The 14,786-nt window shown below is 32.2% G+C and overlaps 2 protein-coding genes across 4 annotated transcripts in view; both read right to left on the bottom strand.

The window, feature by feature from the left end:
- The window catches only part of LOC113394372 (inactive dipeptidyl peptidase 10), a 114,163-nt gene extending 106,458 nt beyond the window's left edge, over positions 1 to 7,705 (bottom strand). For 2 of the 3 annotated variants that reach the window (XM_064220642.1, XM_026631657.2), the window contains exon 1: positions 7,406 to 7,677. The gene's annotated coding sequence lies outside the window, so the exon portion shown is untranslated. Of the gene's footprint in view, positions 1 to 7,405 lie in introns of all 3 variants that reach the window. The other variant, XM_064220643.1, reaches the window with a different exon arrangement.
- A 4,871-nt stretch (positions 7,706 to 12,576) lies between these two features.
- On the bottom strand, positions 12,577 to 14,535 carry LOC113394369 (protein anon-37Cs-like). Its single transcript, XM_026631655.2, has 3 exons — positions 14,425 to 14,535; positions 14,138 to 14,344; positions 12,577 to 13,989 (listed from the first exon to the last, which is right to left on the bottom strand). Exons 1-3 carry the CDS (start codon positions 14,487 to 14,489, stop codon positions 12,642 to 12,644), a joined length of 1,620 nt encoding a protein of 539 aa, XP_026487440.2. The 5' UTR covers positions 14,490 to 14,535; the 3' UTR covers positions 12,577 to 12,641.
- Between the last annotated feature and the right edge of the window lie 251 nt (positions 14,536 to 14,786).

Raw genomic sequence — 14,786 nt, 5'->3', positions numbered from 1 at the left:
GATTGATGAGTTCGAATTTCGTCGAGCTGATCTGAATGATGAAACCAGGAAATGGATAGCGAAACTTTTAAATGACGCCTAAAAAACTCTCGATTATAGGTTGTTTTGTGGAGTATCTTTTATTTCACTGACAAAAGCTAGATTTTAGTTACGTTCACTATAATTTATATTATTTAGGTCTAACACTTTATAAGTTCCGAAGTATAAATATGATATATGACAATAACATAAATAACAAAGACCATGAACTTTTGAAACGTTATTAAAAACCGCTACGCCGCATGGCATGGAAAGAACCGATAATAATTCGCAAAAAGAAATCTAATTATAGCAGCGAGTGCTCACCCTCGAACCGAAATTTAACATTTTATACCCAGTATCCTGATTCTATTTATTTTTTCTTAATAGTATCGGAAATCAATAAGGATTCTCTATTTTAACGCTGAACACGCTCCCGTAAAGATGCGGACGTGACGATGGCAATTTCGTCTAAAATATATATATTGAAATCCACGATAATACCCTCGATACTCAGCAACAATTTTAAAATAAACAGTTTTCATTTTAAATTTAGGATTCTCTAAAATAATGGTGATGGAGCAGACCACATTTTGTGTAAAATAAACATCGTGGCGACACAAAAGATACTTGCCCTGCGGCTTTGCCCGCATTACTTTTTTTTTATATGCTAGATGTCAATACGATTTAAGTTGCTATTTTTGAAAGATTCAACCGATTTTGACGAAATATTGACTAAATACTACGTGGTCCCGCTGTGTAATAATTTAACTATTATAGTGAATACCCTAATTTAAAAATTATTTACATTTGCGTTTTGAAGGTGTGTGATTAGCGGACAAGCAGAAAGATAAAAATAATAGTCGTTTTTCATGGAGTAAATCTTAAAAACACAGTTAATTTGTCGGGACAGGATTATTTTCAAATAATTTCTGAAAATTGTGTGTTTTTAGCGGCTGAATAAAGTCGCCCATCTCAACCCTTGGGTATCGTAAGAGCCTCCATCTAAGGGTATTTTGGTGTTAAGCGCATTTGTAAACACCATCAGCACCTTAGAGCCTCATTGACCCTTATCTCATCTCACTATAAGGTGGCACGAATCCTACACATAAGTAAAACCATTCCCAGGGACGATTGCGTAAGGAAAAACAAGGAAAATCACTTTTTGAAAATGGTCAATACCATATATTTGTCTAAGCAACGTGCAGAAACTATAGGATATAATTTTAATGAAATACGGTGTTATGTATTGGAATTCGTTTTATTGAGAAAAATTAAAAAATCCAAATACATTGTCAGGAAATTAATCTCAATTAAGAAAGTCTTAATAATAATTAACAATAGAAAATTAAGTTTAATCGACTACTATATTCATATATATATATATGTTACAATATTGTAAAAGATTTTTTTTTATGGCATTGATTGGCGGACGAGCATATGGGCCACCTGATGGTAAGTGGTCACCACCGCCCATAGACAAAGGCGCTGTAAGAAATATTAACCATTCCTTACATCACCTATGCGCCACCAACATTGGGAACTAAGATGTCCCTTGTGCCTGTGATTACACTGGCTCACTCACCCTTCTAACCGGAACACAACAATACAGAGTACTGTTATTTGGCGGTAGAATATCTGATGAGTGGGTGGTACCTACCCAGACGGGCTTGCACAAAGCCCTACCACCAAGTGAAGATTTTTTCGACTTCTGCCTAATGGTGATTTTTTCTTCAGTTGAAAAAGAGATAAATGTTTTAAACTCGAAATTAGCACAAGATACTTGCCCCTATTCTTCTATCTACTAGGCCATCTCGACTCCTTCCGTTGGAAACAAATATATCTTAGAACATCGTTAGTCACGCAGGGTGTCACGAACCCCAGGGGAAACGCGGGCAGGTATTTATAAGTGGGATGGCAATGTGTCTAAAATAATAAGAACCGTGTTTGAAATTCAAATATTTATTTTGTCAAATAATATATACTAAAAAAAAAAGTTACTGTAACTAAATTTAGTTTCTGACTAGCAGTGCCCCCGACTTCGTGCGCGTTTGAATTTAACAAAAAAGTTATTGTTGTAGCCTAAGTTACTCCTTATTACATCAGCTGCCAGTGAAAGTCCCGTCAAAATCGGTAAAGCCGTTCCAGAGATTAGCCGGAACAAACAGACAGACAGACAAAAATAGAAAAAAAATGTTAGTAAAAAAGTTATTTTAATTTATTTTATTTAGATATAATTTTATTACAAACACACAATTTTTTATTTAAGATATGTGATGTGTATGACTGGTGATGTCATATAGATATGACATAGATAAAATTGGGTCATTTACCCTATATAGTGAAACTATTCCATCAAATATATTATGATATAGGAAATGAAAAAAATATATTTACATATATATAATATGAAAATGAATTTGCATTTTGTCTAACTTCTTAAGACAGATATCTGTCTAAATTTTTTCCCTCTTGAAAGGAATCTCTTCATTTTATATTTAGTATACTAATAGTTGTGTCTATCTTGTTTCTGGTACGGTTAATATGTCCAGATGATACATTAGAAAAGTGTGAACTAATGAGTTACATTTAATACAATTCTTTAAATTGTTGGTTATCAAAACTATGACGACTTTTAACGAAAAGACATGTTTTCGTACGCTTACATGGCTGACGCTGACTAAATTTAAGGAGATACGTCAAAACATTGTACTAGAATATTAGGTCTCTATTTTCTAAGGTACAATCATAATAAAATTTCATTTTTATCGAGATAAATATCTCAGTTACCTTGGACATTTATTATAGATTAAGAATGAATACATTAATTTAAAGGATTTCATTGTTTCCAAATTATGTGACACATTTTGATCATGTTTGAAAATAAAAATATTATTCGTATTTCATACTAACGTTACCAAATAAATGTACCTATTGGTTATTTTCTAGCTAAACATATTTCTCATTTTCTATATTAATAAATTGCACCTTTGCGAAACCAAGAACTTATTATTGTATTAAATCAAAATTTAAAATAGCACCTTTATAAATAATGACCACGAGGAATGGTGACAAAAATACTAGCAGCATTTGCACATTGTATCGCAAATCCGACTCTCATGGTGAAAAATAAACCTTCTGGCATTGGACCCAACAAAGCAGCGTGTTATATGTTTTAGAACTACTTTTGTACAATTTCTCCGTGTTTGAATTGTTAATTTCACAAATATATATAAAAATAGTTGTATAATAAAAGTTATTGTTAATTGCAAATTTTCAGTATTCATTTCATAAGTTAAAACTGTACAAAGGTTTTATAGTTAAAATAAATTTATACTATAAATATCTTATCACAGTTATTGTTATTTTTTTAAGTTTTATTACCGCGTTACGCGCTTTCTGTATTAAGCCATCGGAAACGTTAATTTGGAATCACGTTCACATATTAAAATATTTGTATAAGGATATTTATTAAAAGCCATACCCGTACAGTCAGATGGGTCTTGCAATTTATTACTTTTTGGGTCGTTGCTTATTACAAACATACCGCATAAAAGTACCAAATATTAAAAAAAATAGGAAGTCATAAGTACTCTAATTATTTAACGCTATGTCTCATAGATAATTTTGGTAAAAAAAAGCTTGATAAGATAATTAATTATTAATTACGTTAGTTATAAAATTACTTAAAAGATTCGTTGCGATAATAATCGAAACCGAATAAGAAATCGTAAGTCTAAACGCCTGACGTGGAAAATAATACAAAACACATCATGAATGAAACTCATCTCAGTCAAGTTTATAAACTCATAAATATTCTAAATTAATTTAAATGCACTTTCTTATAGTAATCAATATCAAAGCATTGCCCTTACTTATCGATAGTTAACGTTTAAACGCTACGAATAATTTGGAAAAGATTCAATCTGGGCCTGGAGAGATCTGGTAAAAGTAACTCAGCCACCTTTTTGTTCAACAAGTATATGAAACTAGTTGTTGCCCGTGGCTTAGCTCTCGTTTTAGGGGTTGGTAGTCATGTGTTAGGCAAAATAGTTGCCTATGTCCTTTGTCCTTGGAGTTCAAGTTTGCTTCATACCAAATTTTGTGAAAAAAAGTTTTTTTGGTAGTGAAAGAGCAACAGACAGACAGACAGAGTTACTTTCGCATTTATAATATCAGTGTAGATCAAATGCACATAAATGTGTGCTACTTATGTTCTGAGAAGTAAAAGATAATAAATATCAAATTTTAAACGTTAGACGAATAAACTAGCAGACAGTAAGAAATAAATTTACTATTTCATTATGTATGTATATGTGTTAAAACTTCTGTACACAATATTCAACAGACAGGCAATAAATTTATGTAAGTATTTAAATTTAAGTTTAGTGCAGCTAAATCATGGATATTTACCATGAAACACATACTATTTTAGTTAGCAACGAAGGTTAATTAATTATATAAATGTGTGATGTATATTAAAATAAATACTTTTATAAAAATAAATTTAAATTTCTGACAATCAATACACAAGTGTAATGTATAAATAAATACTAATTTTAGTTTTAATAATAAAAAGATTACTAGGATAGGCTGCATTTTATATATTTTTCTGAGATAGATAAAATATATATTTACTATATTGTATTTTAAATAATAAGTACATAAAGTTTGTGAACTGTAATAAATAATTGAATTATATTAATACATATATGATTCGACTTAAAATTCGTAAAAGTTAAGTTGGCTTTAAAAACGAATGACATATTGAACACATAAAATATGGATTATATTGTGGACCGCTATGGAAACGAAATGGAAAATATGATATCCGTATAATAAATAAGGTTTTATTTTATTTATTTAAAAATAAAACGTCGATTAAAAAACTGATAGAGATGTTACTAATTTATAGAATATGTACATAGCCACGATATCTCAATAATATTATTATCTTTAAATAATAAAACAAAAATGATTGCTGACGCTTCTAATTTTCCAACGTTTGTAGTTTTTTTTTTTTTATATTTGCACATGAAATTAATTAGGTTACTTGGATCGAGTGAATTAAGATCAAGTCGATAATCTTCAATGGGCTAACCGCGGCGACATCGACAAGCCAGTGGCCAAGAGTTCTAACTAGCTCAGAAAGCCTTGAGTGCAATTAGGCGGAAAGAGGAAATTGCATCTCTTGGGGATAACTCACAAATTGCCCCAAACGTCAGCGAGATTCCAGCTGAAAAGACAATTTGCAGTTCCTATTAGTTTTCCGGGTCCCAAAGTTCAGAAATGTTATGACTTGTTCGCTTAAACCCGATGTAAATAGTTATGCCTTTTTCTTACTTCTTTAGCGCAGTTATGTCAACTTATTTCAAACGTGTTTCCGCGGTAGCTGTGGGTTGTAATTGGAAAATCGAACCAATATATATATTCCGAACCGAGGAACGGTTCCCCAAATCTGAAAACTAACTAACAGCTTCGTGTGAAAAAGCCATTTTGAACTTAACGCGACCACGGCGTTGAAGATTGTTGTAACTAAACAAAGGCAACAAGGAAATTACGCAAGTATAAAGCGTAGGGGAAATATCAGATTGTTTGCTTTAGTTGGACTATTAAAACACACGATCACCGATTGAGTAACGTTTTATGAGAATCAGTGGGTCTCTGGTGCCAGGCTTGCCTCGGCACAGGGAGGTGTTTTTATTAAAACAATTCCTTTTTAAGTGGATAAAAATGTCATCGTTTGAAATACGAGTTTCAATTGTTATTTCGAATAAAACAAAAGCTACGGGATAGTAAATAAGTAACCTGTAACATTTTGGCAATTAAAACATACACAGTAAATATCTTTAACTGCGATTTGTGGCTACTGTATAATAAAATTGCTTTACTTTAAGCCGTTTGATTGATTCTAATTATATATCTCAATAAATTGAGTGTCTTCTATGTGAGTAATTTTTATGTAAATAAATGAGATCAGTTAGTTCTTTTTAATATTAAGCGTATTTCAAAGAATCTGCACAATATATATTTAGCAATTTTATGAATACTGTAGCATGCATAACAAACACAGGAATAAAATCAATATTCTGAGTGAATTTTATTATTATAAATAAACAAATGTAGGTTGCAACTATCAAATGCGCCGCAAGAGCTATCTACAATATTTTTAACAACACAACGAATATTAACACACAGGACTGATGCACTCATTCGCTATTTACTCAACTTAAAAAATAACGCCCCTATACGATAACTAGCTTCTTAAAATTATCCAAACCTGAAAATATATTACATAATAATATGAAGTTTTAAATGAACATGCTCTTTATTTACAATGAGACGTAATGCGATTTATTGATTGATTCATTCATAAAATTGATTAAATTAAGACGATAAACATTGCAATGCGATTTTAATAAAATATTTTTAATTAAACGACTATCACAAAAAGTGTTGTTTATTTGTATAACGACTTTGTAACGCGACAATTAATTCTTAATAATTAAAAACTGTTTATAGTAAATAATATTAATTATAACACACGTATTTTTGTTATTATTTTATATATTATTATATTTTTATATTATAATACGATGATCGAAAGGCACGTGGTCACAGGTATTAGCTGTGTAAAATTAAGAGGTAAATATATGGGCGTGTGATGATGCTGCCAAATATCGATCAAAATCGTATGACGAACGGCGTTGAATTGGTTTGATTATGATTGTTCAAATACATTATAAGTTCTATACTATACGTCAGTTGCATTCATAAAAAACAATTAATAAAATCACATACTTTTTATATAATATAAATGTAACCCATCCGAGTGTAATGTCTCCATAAATTCCTTAGTTTTATTAGTCGTGTATTACTTCTTATGGAATACTGTAGCAGAAAATGTTACATAAATATTTTAAGGCCTACGTTACTTGTTGAGACACGATCTTTGTAAGTTAAGCATTTTGCGTAAATCTTGCAGAGAAACTATGAGTCGCTATCTTATTGCTATGACTCGGTACATATATAAATATGTCTTTACAATATATTCCCAATTTTCTAAACTATTTTCTTAATGTAGATGCGCGCGGTCGGTATTTGGCGTAAAGCCAGTATCTATTGCTCTTTTCTTTCATGACATCTTCTATGAGATAAAATATAACACGTTCTTATTTATTCTATACGTATTACAAAGATATGTAGTCTATATTTTGTATTACACCATTTATCACAAAAAAAAAAACGTAATTATCTTTTGTCTATTAATCAATACACACCTCATTTGAATACAACTTTCTGTTATAAAAGTAACAGCATCAGTTATGAGTACAAGATTAAAGATTATCTTGATTTTCTTATTAATTAATAACACGTATATTCTTACCAGTACTTTAAAAAGTAAGCATTTGCTTCCCCTTTTAAAAGAACCGATCCACCATTCCCAACAACACATGGGGTACGAGTCCAACTGAAATATTAGCGAGTCCCGTCTGAATTAGTGATATGATGAATGAAAAGTGCAAATATAAAAGTGGTCCTATGGACAGGGAGCACTGTGGGAGTATAACGGCCCGTCATGTACCTGGTGGCGGTATCGCGAGCGCAATCCGCGATGCACAGAGCGCAGCGAGTGGGCGAGAGCGACCCGCGTCGGCCGCCTGCTGCGAGCGACTGCCGCCCGGGCCGCGCCGCCGCGCCGCGCGCCACGCACCGCCTGCACCGGCACCACCGCACCGCTGCACGCCGAGCTGCCCGGCCGAGACCACCTGCCACCGCTGCAGCTTCACGCACCCTACGAATATTGATGTTTTTTGCCAGGATTTGTGCGGAGCACAGGGTTCGCGGGGGTAGCACGCACCGCGTATCGCGGGGGGCCGGTCCTGCGCGCTGCGTCACGCATCTGTCTCGACGATTTCTTGCGTGCTCCCGCAACCCGCCATCTGCAGAGACGCGTTTCGAGGCAAGCGCGCGCCGCCCGCCCGTGTCACATTGCTACGATGTTAATGCCCTCCGTGTCACTCACTCTTGACTTTATCTTTGGATACAATATTCCAAAAAATTTTTAATTAAGGTTTTTTTTTTTATTCATAAAAATATTTAATTTATTGATTAAGTAGTAAATCTGTGAAAAATTATAATTACATAAAATAAAACGAAAAATAACATATATGTAATATACGAGAGCGTTACATAAAAAACTATTTAAGCAATCTGCTATGAGATAAAATTATATATGTACTTCGATATAAGGACTAGAACAAATACTTACAAGAATTGTTATATTTCTAGTAATCCGACACTGGATTGTTATCGATTACGACGCCGTATTGAAACTAATGATACAGTGCAACCGAGACTGATCTCGAGAAAAGTTGCTGCTTGCTTTCTTTAAATGTCACATAGCGTAACTGAGAGCCATTTGAGACGAAGCTTCACTCGAAAATATTTTAGTCTACCTCTTGTTTAAAATCGATTTCTTCTTTACTCACTTTTAACCTTTTTCATATATAACTGTTAATTAAAGTTTATATAAAATGTCTACTCAAATATTTTTTATCAATCATAAACTTTTTTAACCTTTATCCGGGTAAACTTATAATATTCTATAAACGACCCATTGCTAGGCTTAGGTCTTCTCTCGCTTTGATAAGAAGGTTTGAACACCACCACGCTGCTCCAGTGTAAGTTGGTGCATACACATGTTGCAGAGTTTTATTGAAATTACACACATGCAGGTTTCTTCGGAATGTTACCTGGGTTTGAACCCGCAATCATCGGTAAAAATGAGCCCGTTCTGACCACTAGACCATTATCATTATTTATGCGATAATAAAGATTGTTAATAAATACAGAGTACATTTTATTCAAAGTATTTTTTAATTATACACAGAATAATGCTGTTTATCGTTACTGCTTATAAATAAATGTTTTGTAATGTACATAGCTAATGAAATCTAATACTTATTAAAGTCTACAGGATGATGAGATCCGTAATCATCCCGAAATAATATGTCGAGCATTCCTCGATAAATAAGGCGAGTAAAGCTGGATCATTTCCTACATATAAGATTATTTTTGGAATTCCCAAACAATTATGAAAGTTTTTTTTATGATATACCTGTGCCTACCCAGGCCGGCTAGTACAAAGCCCTACCACGTAAAAAAAGCCTAACGTAATATAAATTATGTTTGAACTTAAAGTATATTTGGATGAATCAATGTTTGAAATATCGTACAAAATAGAAGTATTTTATAACTTAGTTTTAGGTAATGCACTTGCATAGCTTAACACGCGGAAAATTTGCTGTATACGAATTCGTTTCGCTGTGAAAATCTTAACAGAGAGACTATACTCTCAACATTGACTACTAACGCGCTGGAAATATCTATAGAACAATTATTCTCGGTTCTATTTTTAAAGAAAATAAAAAAAATAATAGTTATTTCGTTTTCATTCCTAAGCATGTTTTCATAGAAAGTTTTAGGCGTAAATTTTCATTAACTTAGTAAGTATAGTGTTAGTGGACTATAGATTTATCATCGAGGGAGAAGCCAAACCATGCTTTATTCGCTTCACTTGCCGACATTTCGGCGCCTTAGTCGAGCGCCAGACAAACTCATTGCCAGCAAAGAGAATTTTAGACGCTTTGTTTAAAATGCAATAATGCGCAACCAAACGACTACTAGTTCCCAGTTTTGTGGTAACGAGAGCAAATATCTCACCTTGTAATTTTGTTATAATGTAAGTAAGAAATAAAACTAAACGGTAATTCACGTAACATGCCTAAAACGTAACTGCCATAGAATTAAATGCCCGCTCGTACCTCAAATTTATTGTATGTTCACACGCATAACAAAAAGTATGGTATGAAATTTGTATGTATATACGTAACGTGGCAATTAAAATAAAATGATCTTAAGCATGTATAGATTCAAGGACAATTATAAGATCTTATACATACACTTGTCAATAAATGTGACTGTTCTCATCTGACCCAATTTATCATCCGCAAAGCCATGCGTTGGCTCCAATGTCCAAGTTTTAAACATTGGCTTATTTTTAATTTTTTGTCATAAAATGCCACGAATGTACTTTGAAATTGGGGTTAAGTTGGATGGCACCACGATAGCTATTAAATTATAATAAGCAAATGTTGAACGTTCGTGAATTTTATTGCGTATAATAGATTTTTATTTATAACTTGTAGAATTGTATGGCGTAAAGTTAACTTTTTTACATGATAGTTGTGAGAACTATTTTAATTACAAAAAGAAAGTTGTAACTGATGGTATAATATTTGTAAAATAGGACAAATTTTCTTATGAAAATGATATTTTGGAGTTTATTAATTCATAACAATACGAACCAAAGAAAATGTGAAACCGATATGCATAAATATCGGTTCTGATCAGCAGTTAATCTAAAATATACACAAAATACTTTATATGCTGTAAAAATTAACGGTTTTTGAGGCATTGCTATTTGCCATAGTTTATTTTCTATCTAACTGAAACCACTGAACTGATTATATTTAAATCAACTTTATTCTTCTGTAAGTGTGTGTGCTTTAAGATATTGGTATATATAGTGACACTACATGCTAAACATCAATATGAAAGTTAATACCAAGGTTTTTGTTACATCGTTCTTAATACAGTACAATATAAATAAAATGTATATTCACTTAAAATAAATAAAAAAAAAAAAAGTTCCGTAACGAGTATAAAAATTTGCCTAGCGTGGGACTGCCCACAGTAATAATAAAATTTCGTAGTAGAGGTATGTTAGCTATTGCCTATTTTACACCCGGCATTTATTTAAATAATTTTTACGCTTTTGAACGAATAATAACTCCTAAGGTAATTTGGATGAAGATTTTGAGTAAATAAATCCCGTCCCTAACTGTAAATTGCACAGTATTGAAACTATATTATATGGCTTGGACGTTCCGCATTCTTCAAAGACAATAACTTAAAATTGGATTTACGAAAATCTACCACAAGAGGACGAAAAGCGGCAAAGCACGGGTTATAATTATAACCCGTTACCTACAACTTCTCGTTATTTTCGAGCTCAAAGGGCTCGAATTTACATTTATCATTTTTTTCGAGCTCTTAATGCTTTATTCCTTTTTGATCGTTATAAAAATTAAATACCTTAATGAATATAATTAATGTAGGAATAAATATTCGAATATTTTTGAGCGATAATAAAAAAAAATAAAAATAAAATATTAATAAATTTTATCATAAGGATAGGAAATCAATCAATAATATAATTATTAATATTAAGTACTTTTTATATCTGTACAACAATTTGTTATTCAATAAATTTTCATTTATATTTTATAATTATTTTTTATTTTCTTTTTTGAAATTGAATTAGTTTTTTGTTTATTCCATTGTGTCGTATATTTTGTTCAGTTTTTTTGTCAAAAATTATTTATTATTTTTATGAGTATAATTTTTGTTGATATAATTGGAAATATATTAAAAGTTTACAAGTATATGTTTAGAAATAACAACATTAAAAAATATTTATAAAGTTTTTTTTATGTCATTCAAATTTTACCAAATTTCTTTTGGTGGCGCTCTTTATAATTTTTAAAGAGATTAAAAATCAATTGGTTGGTAAACGTCGAAGCTGCGTTATGAAAACACTTTTTTGGAAATGTTCAAACTTTGATATTTTAAAGCATCGTTTGATTTTGATTCGGTTTCCAGATTTGCTTTAAGGTTTGCAGGTTTCCTAATACAAAAAGAAAACAAAATTTAAGAAAATATTTTCAAAAAATATCAGTTTCTAATTTTTTTGGAAATGTTTGAATTGCAATAACCTTTCAACTGATTTTTTGACCGATTTTTTTTAAGTTATTTGAAAAAAAATTAAAAACATTTTTTTTATTTTTTAAATATCTTGGGAACAGCTCAAGCGTATGACTGCAAAATCTAATCAGATCTAAGTTTCAATGAATCCTTCTGAACGTCGTGTCTTGATTCATTCTTGAAATATCGTACGACAAAAAAATATTGTCACACACACAACGACCACACTTACACCCGGCCGGACGTTAAGCTGTAAATAATCAGAATGGCTGCCTTTTCGAGGTGAAAACTATAACTTCCCTAAAGTTAGCTATAGTTCCCTTAAGCTATAAAGTGATTTAGTAAGTAGAAATAACTGCCGACGAGATTGCAGCGAAGTTTTTTTTTCAGTCGATAATAAAGTGAAATATCAATTAAAAAACTAAAAAAAATATATTAAGAACTAAGAATATTTTTAATATAGTTTAGGTTTCTTTGTTATGATTAGACAGAGACCTTCATGATATTTTACCATATATTATAACTTTGTTAGCTAGTCGTAGTAATCGTATTAAAATTTCTACAACAAATACAACTACAAGGTTGGTATTTTGTAATAAAATGAAATATTCTGAAAACATGATACTACAATGTTTTCCGAATCAGAACTCAAGAACAAGTTACGCAAAACTCGTTCATAACAAGATATCTGTTAGTTGCAACATAGGTGTAAGTTAGAAATTGGACAGCTTACAATTACAAAAACCATTTATTGTAACTTGATTGTATTTCTCATAAAATAACAATTTGAATCCTCATGATTTACAAGGTAACTTTTGAGTACTCATAGATTCTAAAGCCGGAAGTGGTGGCCCTCGAAATCGTACTGTCAGTTGTACAATTCTTTCAGCTTCTCGTATACCACTTATTTTTGCTCCATCGACAGTCGCAAAGTGGCCGGCTACTGTTGCCTCCCCCGCAAATAAAATAATTGGTGGAATTGGTTCACTAGGTCCGGGTAAAGGACAAGCTAAGGCTCTCTGTGCATGACCATTTGTACACTGACAAGAATATGAAAAAGCACCCAAGAAGTACGGATCGCTAGTCCAATGTGATCTTAATATGTTTGTAGGGTAAGGTACAAATTTATTTCCAGACGAGTTTCTAATAAGGTCAGTGATACCTTGGGCTACATCCTTATCACAAAGTCCCTCCATCATTAATGCTTCCTCTCCTACAACCAGTGCACTTATCACATGTTTACTTGTAGGTACTGCCTGTATTTTTCTCACACCGCGTGTCCAATCATTTCTGCACATTGTGCTATTAGGATTATATGTAAAATTTAAATCACCATTGTGCCAAAACCAAAATGGTCTGCAGTATTCCAAATATATTTTATTACAATAACCAAAACCTAAACATCTCATTGCATCAATTTTCGATGCTGGAAGAGCTGGACAAAACATTTTTGCAGAATTAGCACCAAGGACTCCTATAGAAACGGTTACAATAACATAATCAGCCGGGAATTCTTCACCGTCAGTAGTACAAACAGTTGCACGATACCCTGATTTTTGACTAGTACCCCAATAGACACAGTTAACTGGCTTGCAGTAGCGGATGGTTCCTTCTGGTATTTGTCTTAATAAAGGTGCCAGTATACCGACCAAACCTAATGGAACGCGTACCTCTCCACCAGGCATATTCATATAACACCCCGAATGATCGGCACATAACATCGCTGTATCATCATTGCATCTAGCTCGTAACATATGAGTAAGACCAAACATAATTTTAGCGGCATAATGTTGCTGTTCTACAGGATATTCATGTAGTTCCTGTTGAATGCGCAGACTCATAAAGTTTATTAAAGAGCCATGTTGCTTGTTTCCCCCTAGACAAAAAATGTTTGCTGCTTCTTCTTCTATTTGCCGAAATTTATAATAGGCTGTGATCGTGGGTGGCAATGCCATATTTTCTGATACGACTTTTTTTAAGAGTCCTTTTGGTTGCTCTGCTCCGGGTACGCCAGGACGAGGTGGTGTCTCAGTAGCAGTCATTGCATAAATCGGGTGAGACGAAAAATTTTCTGGTTTCCCTTCAGCTCCTAATTCAGCTACTATGTCACCCAGCCAGCAAGAATGTATACGACCACCGGGTCTAAAAAAAATATTACGATTTTTAATTCTTTTAAAATTATTTCTCTTTATCTTTTATTCTTATAATAATTAAAATCCATTAAGGTCTTATTATGAAAATAAAACGAATTTCGTAACCTGACTTGTAACTTAGGATTACCTCTACATACCTCTCGTATGCTTCTAATATGACAATATTATTAATGCCGCGTTCAGACAGTCTCGCCGCCGCAGAAAGTCCAGCCACACCAGCTCCTATTATTACTACACGAGGTTCAGGAAAGCATTTATCAGGATCGCATGCATCTACGGCGCATATTCCGCGATCTTCCAAGTCTGGGCCACAATCGTATATTGGAGGAGTTTTCTCGGTCATTCTAGAGATAATATTTAAAAATTGGAGTTTATTTATCAGATCATTATTAGACAGCTCAATAAATTAAATATACGTACGTACCTTCTTTTTATTGTCTTTTGCCATTTTATGATCGATTTAAAATATTTTCTACTGATAATTTTCATATGGACTACAATAATTTTTCTTTCAAAGTTCTATTGTCAACGTCACAAGTGAACTGACTTATAGCAAAACGTTATCTTGTATTCAGAGTTTGTTTTTTATTTTATGTAAATATTTTTGGTAAATCAATCAATATTATATTTCACATACATATATTAGAAAAATGTTAGATTATATTAACGTCTCAAATGTTCTGCTATAATACAAAAGAAACATATGTATTCCTTCTTTTATTTTTATGTTTTTATAAATCTATCAATATTTACTCTCAGATTTAAAAAGTATATTGATTAGAGTTT

The sequence above is a fragment of the Vanessa tameamea genome, chromosome 4 (assembly GCF_037043105.1).
Source record: "Vanessa tameamea isolate UH-Manoa-2023 chromosome 4, ilVanTame1 primary haplotype, whole genome shotgun sequence".
In the NCBI taxonomy this organism is placed as follows: domain Eukaryota; kingdom Metazoa; phylum Arthropoda; class Insecta; order Lepidoptera; family Nymphalidae; genus Vanessa; species Vanessa tameamea.
Note: the sequence above shows the minus strand (reverse complement) of the source record. Positions and strands in the feature narration are given on the sequence as shown.

Excerpts from the sequence above, each read along its gene's own strand:
- LOC113394369 (XM_026631655.2), bottom strand. The coding sequence starts at position 14,489 with ATGAAAATTATCAGTAGAAAATATTTTAAATCGATCATAAAATGGCAA. Across the intron at positions 14,345-14,424 it reads CAAAAGACAATAAAAAGAAG|AATGACCGAGAAAACTCCTC; the intron begins GTACGTACGTAT and ends TATTATCTCTAG. Across the intron at positions 13,990-14,137 it reads ATATTAGAAGCATACGAGAG|ACCCGGTGGTCGTATACATT; the intron begins GTATGTAGAGGT and ends TATTTTTTTTAG.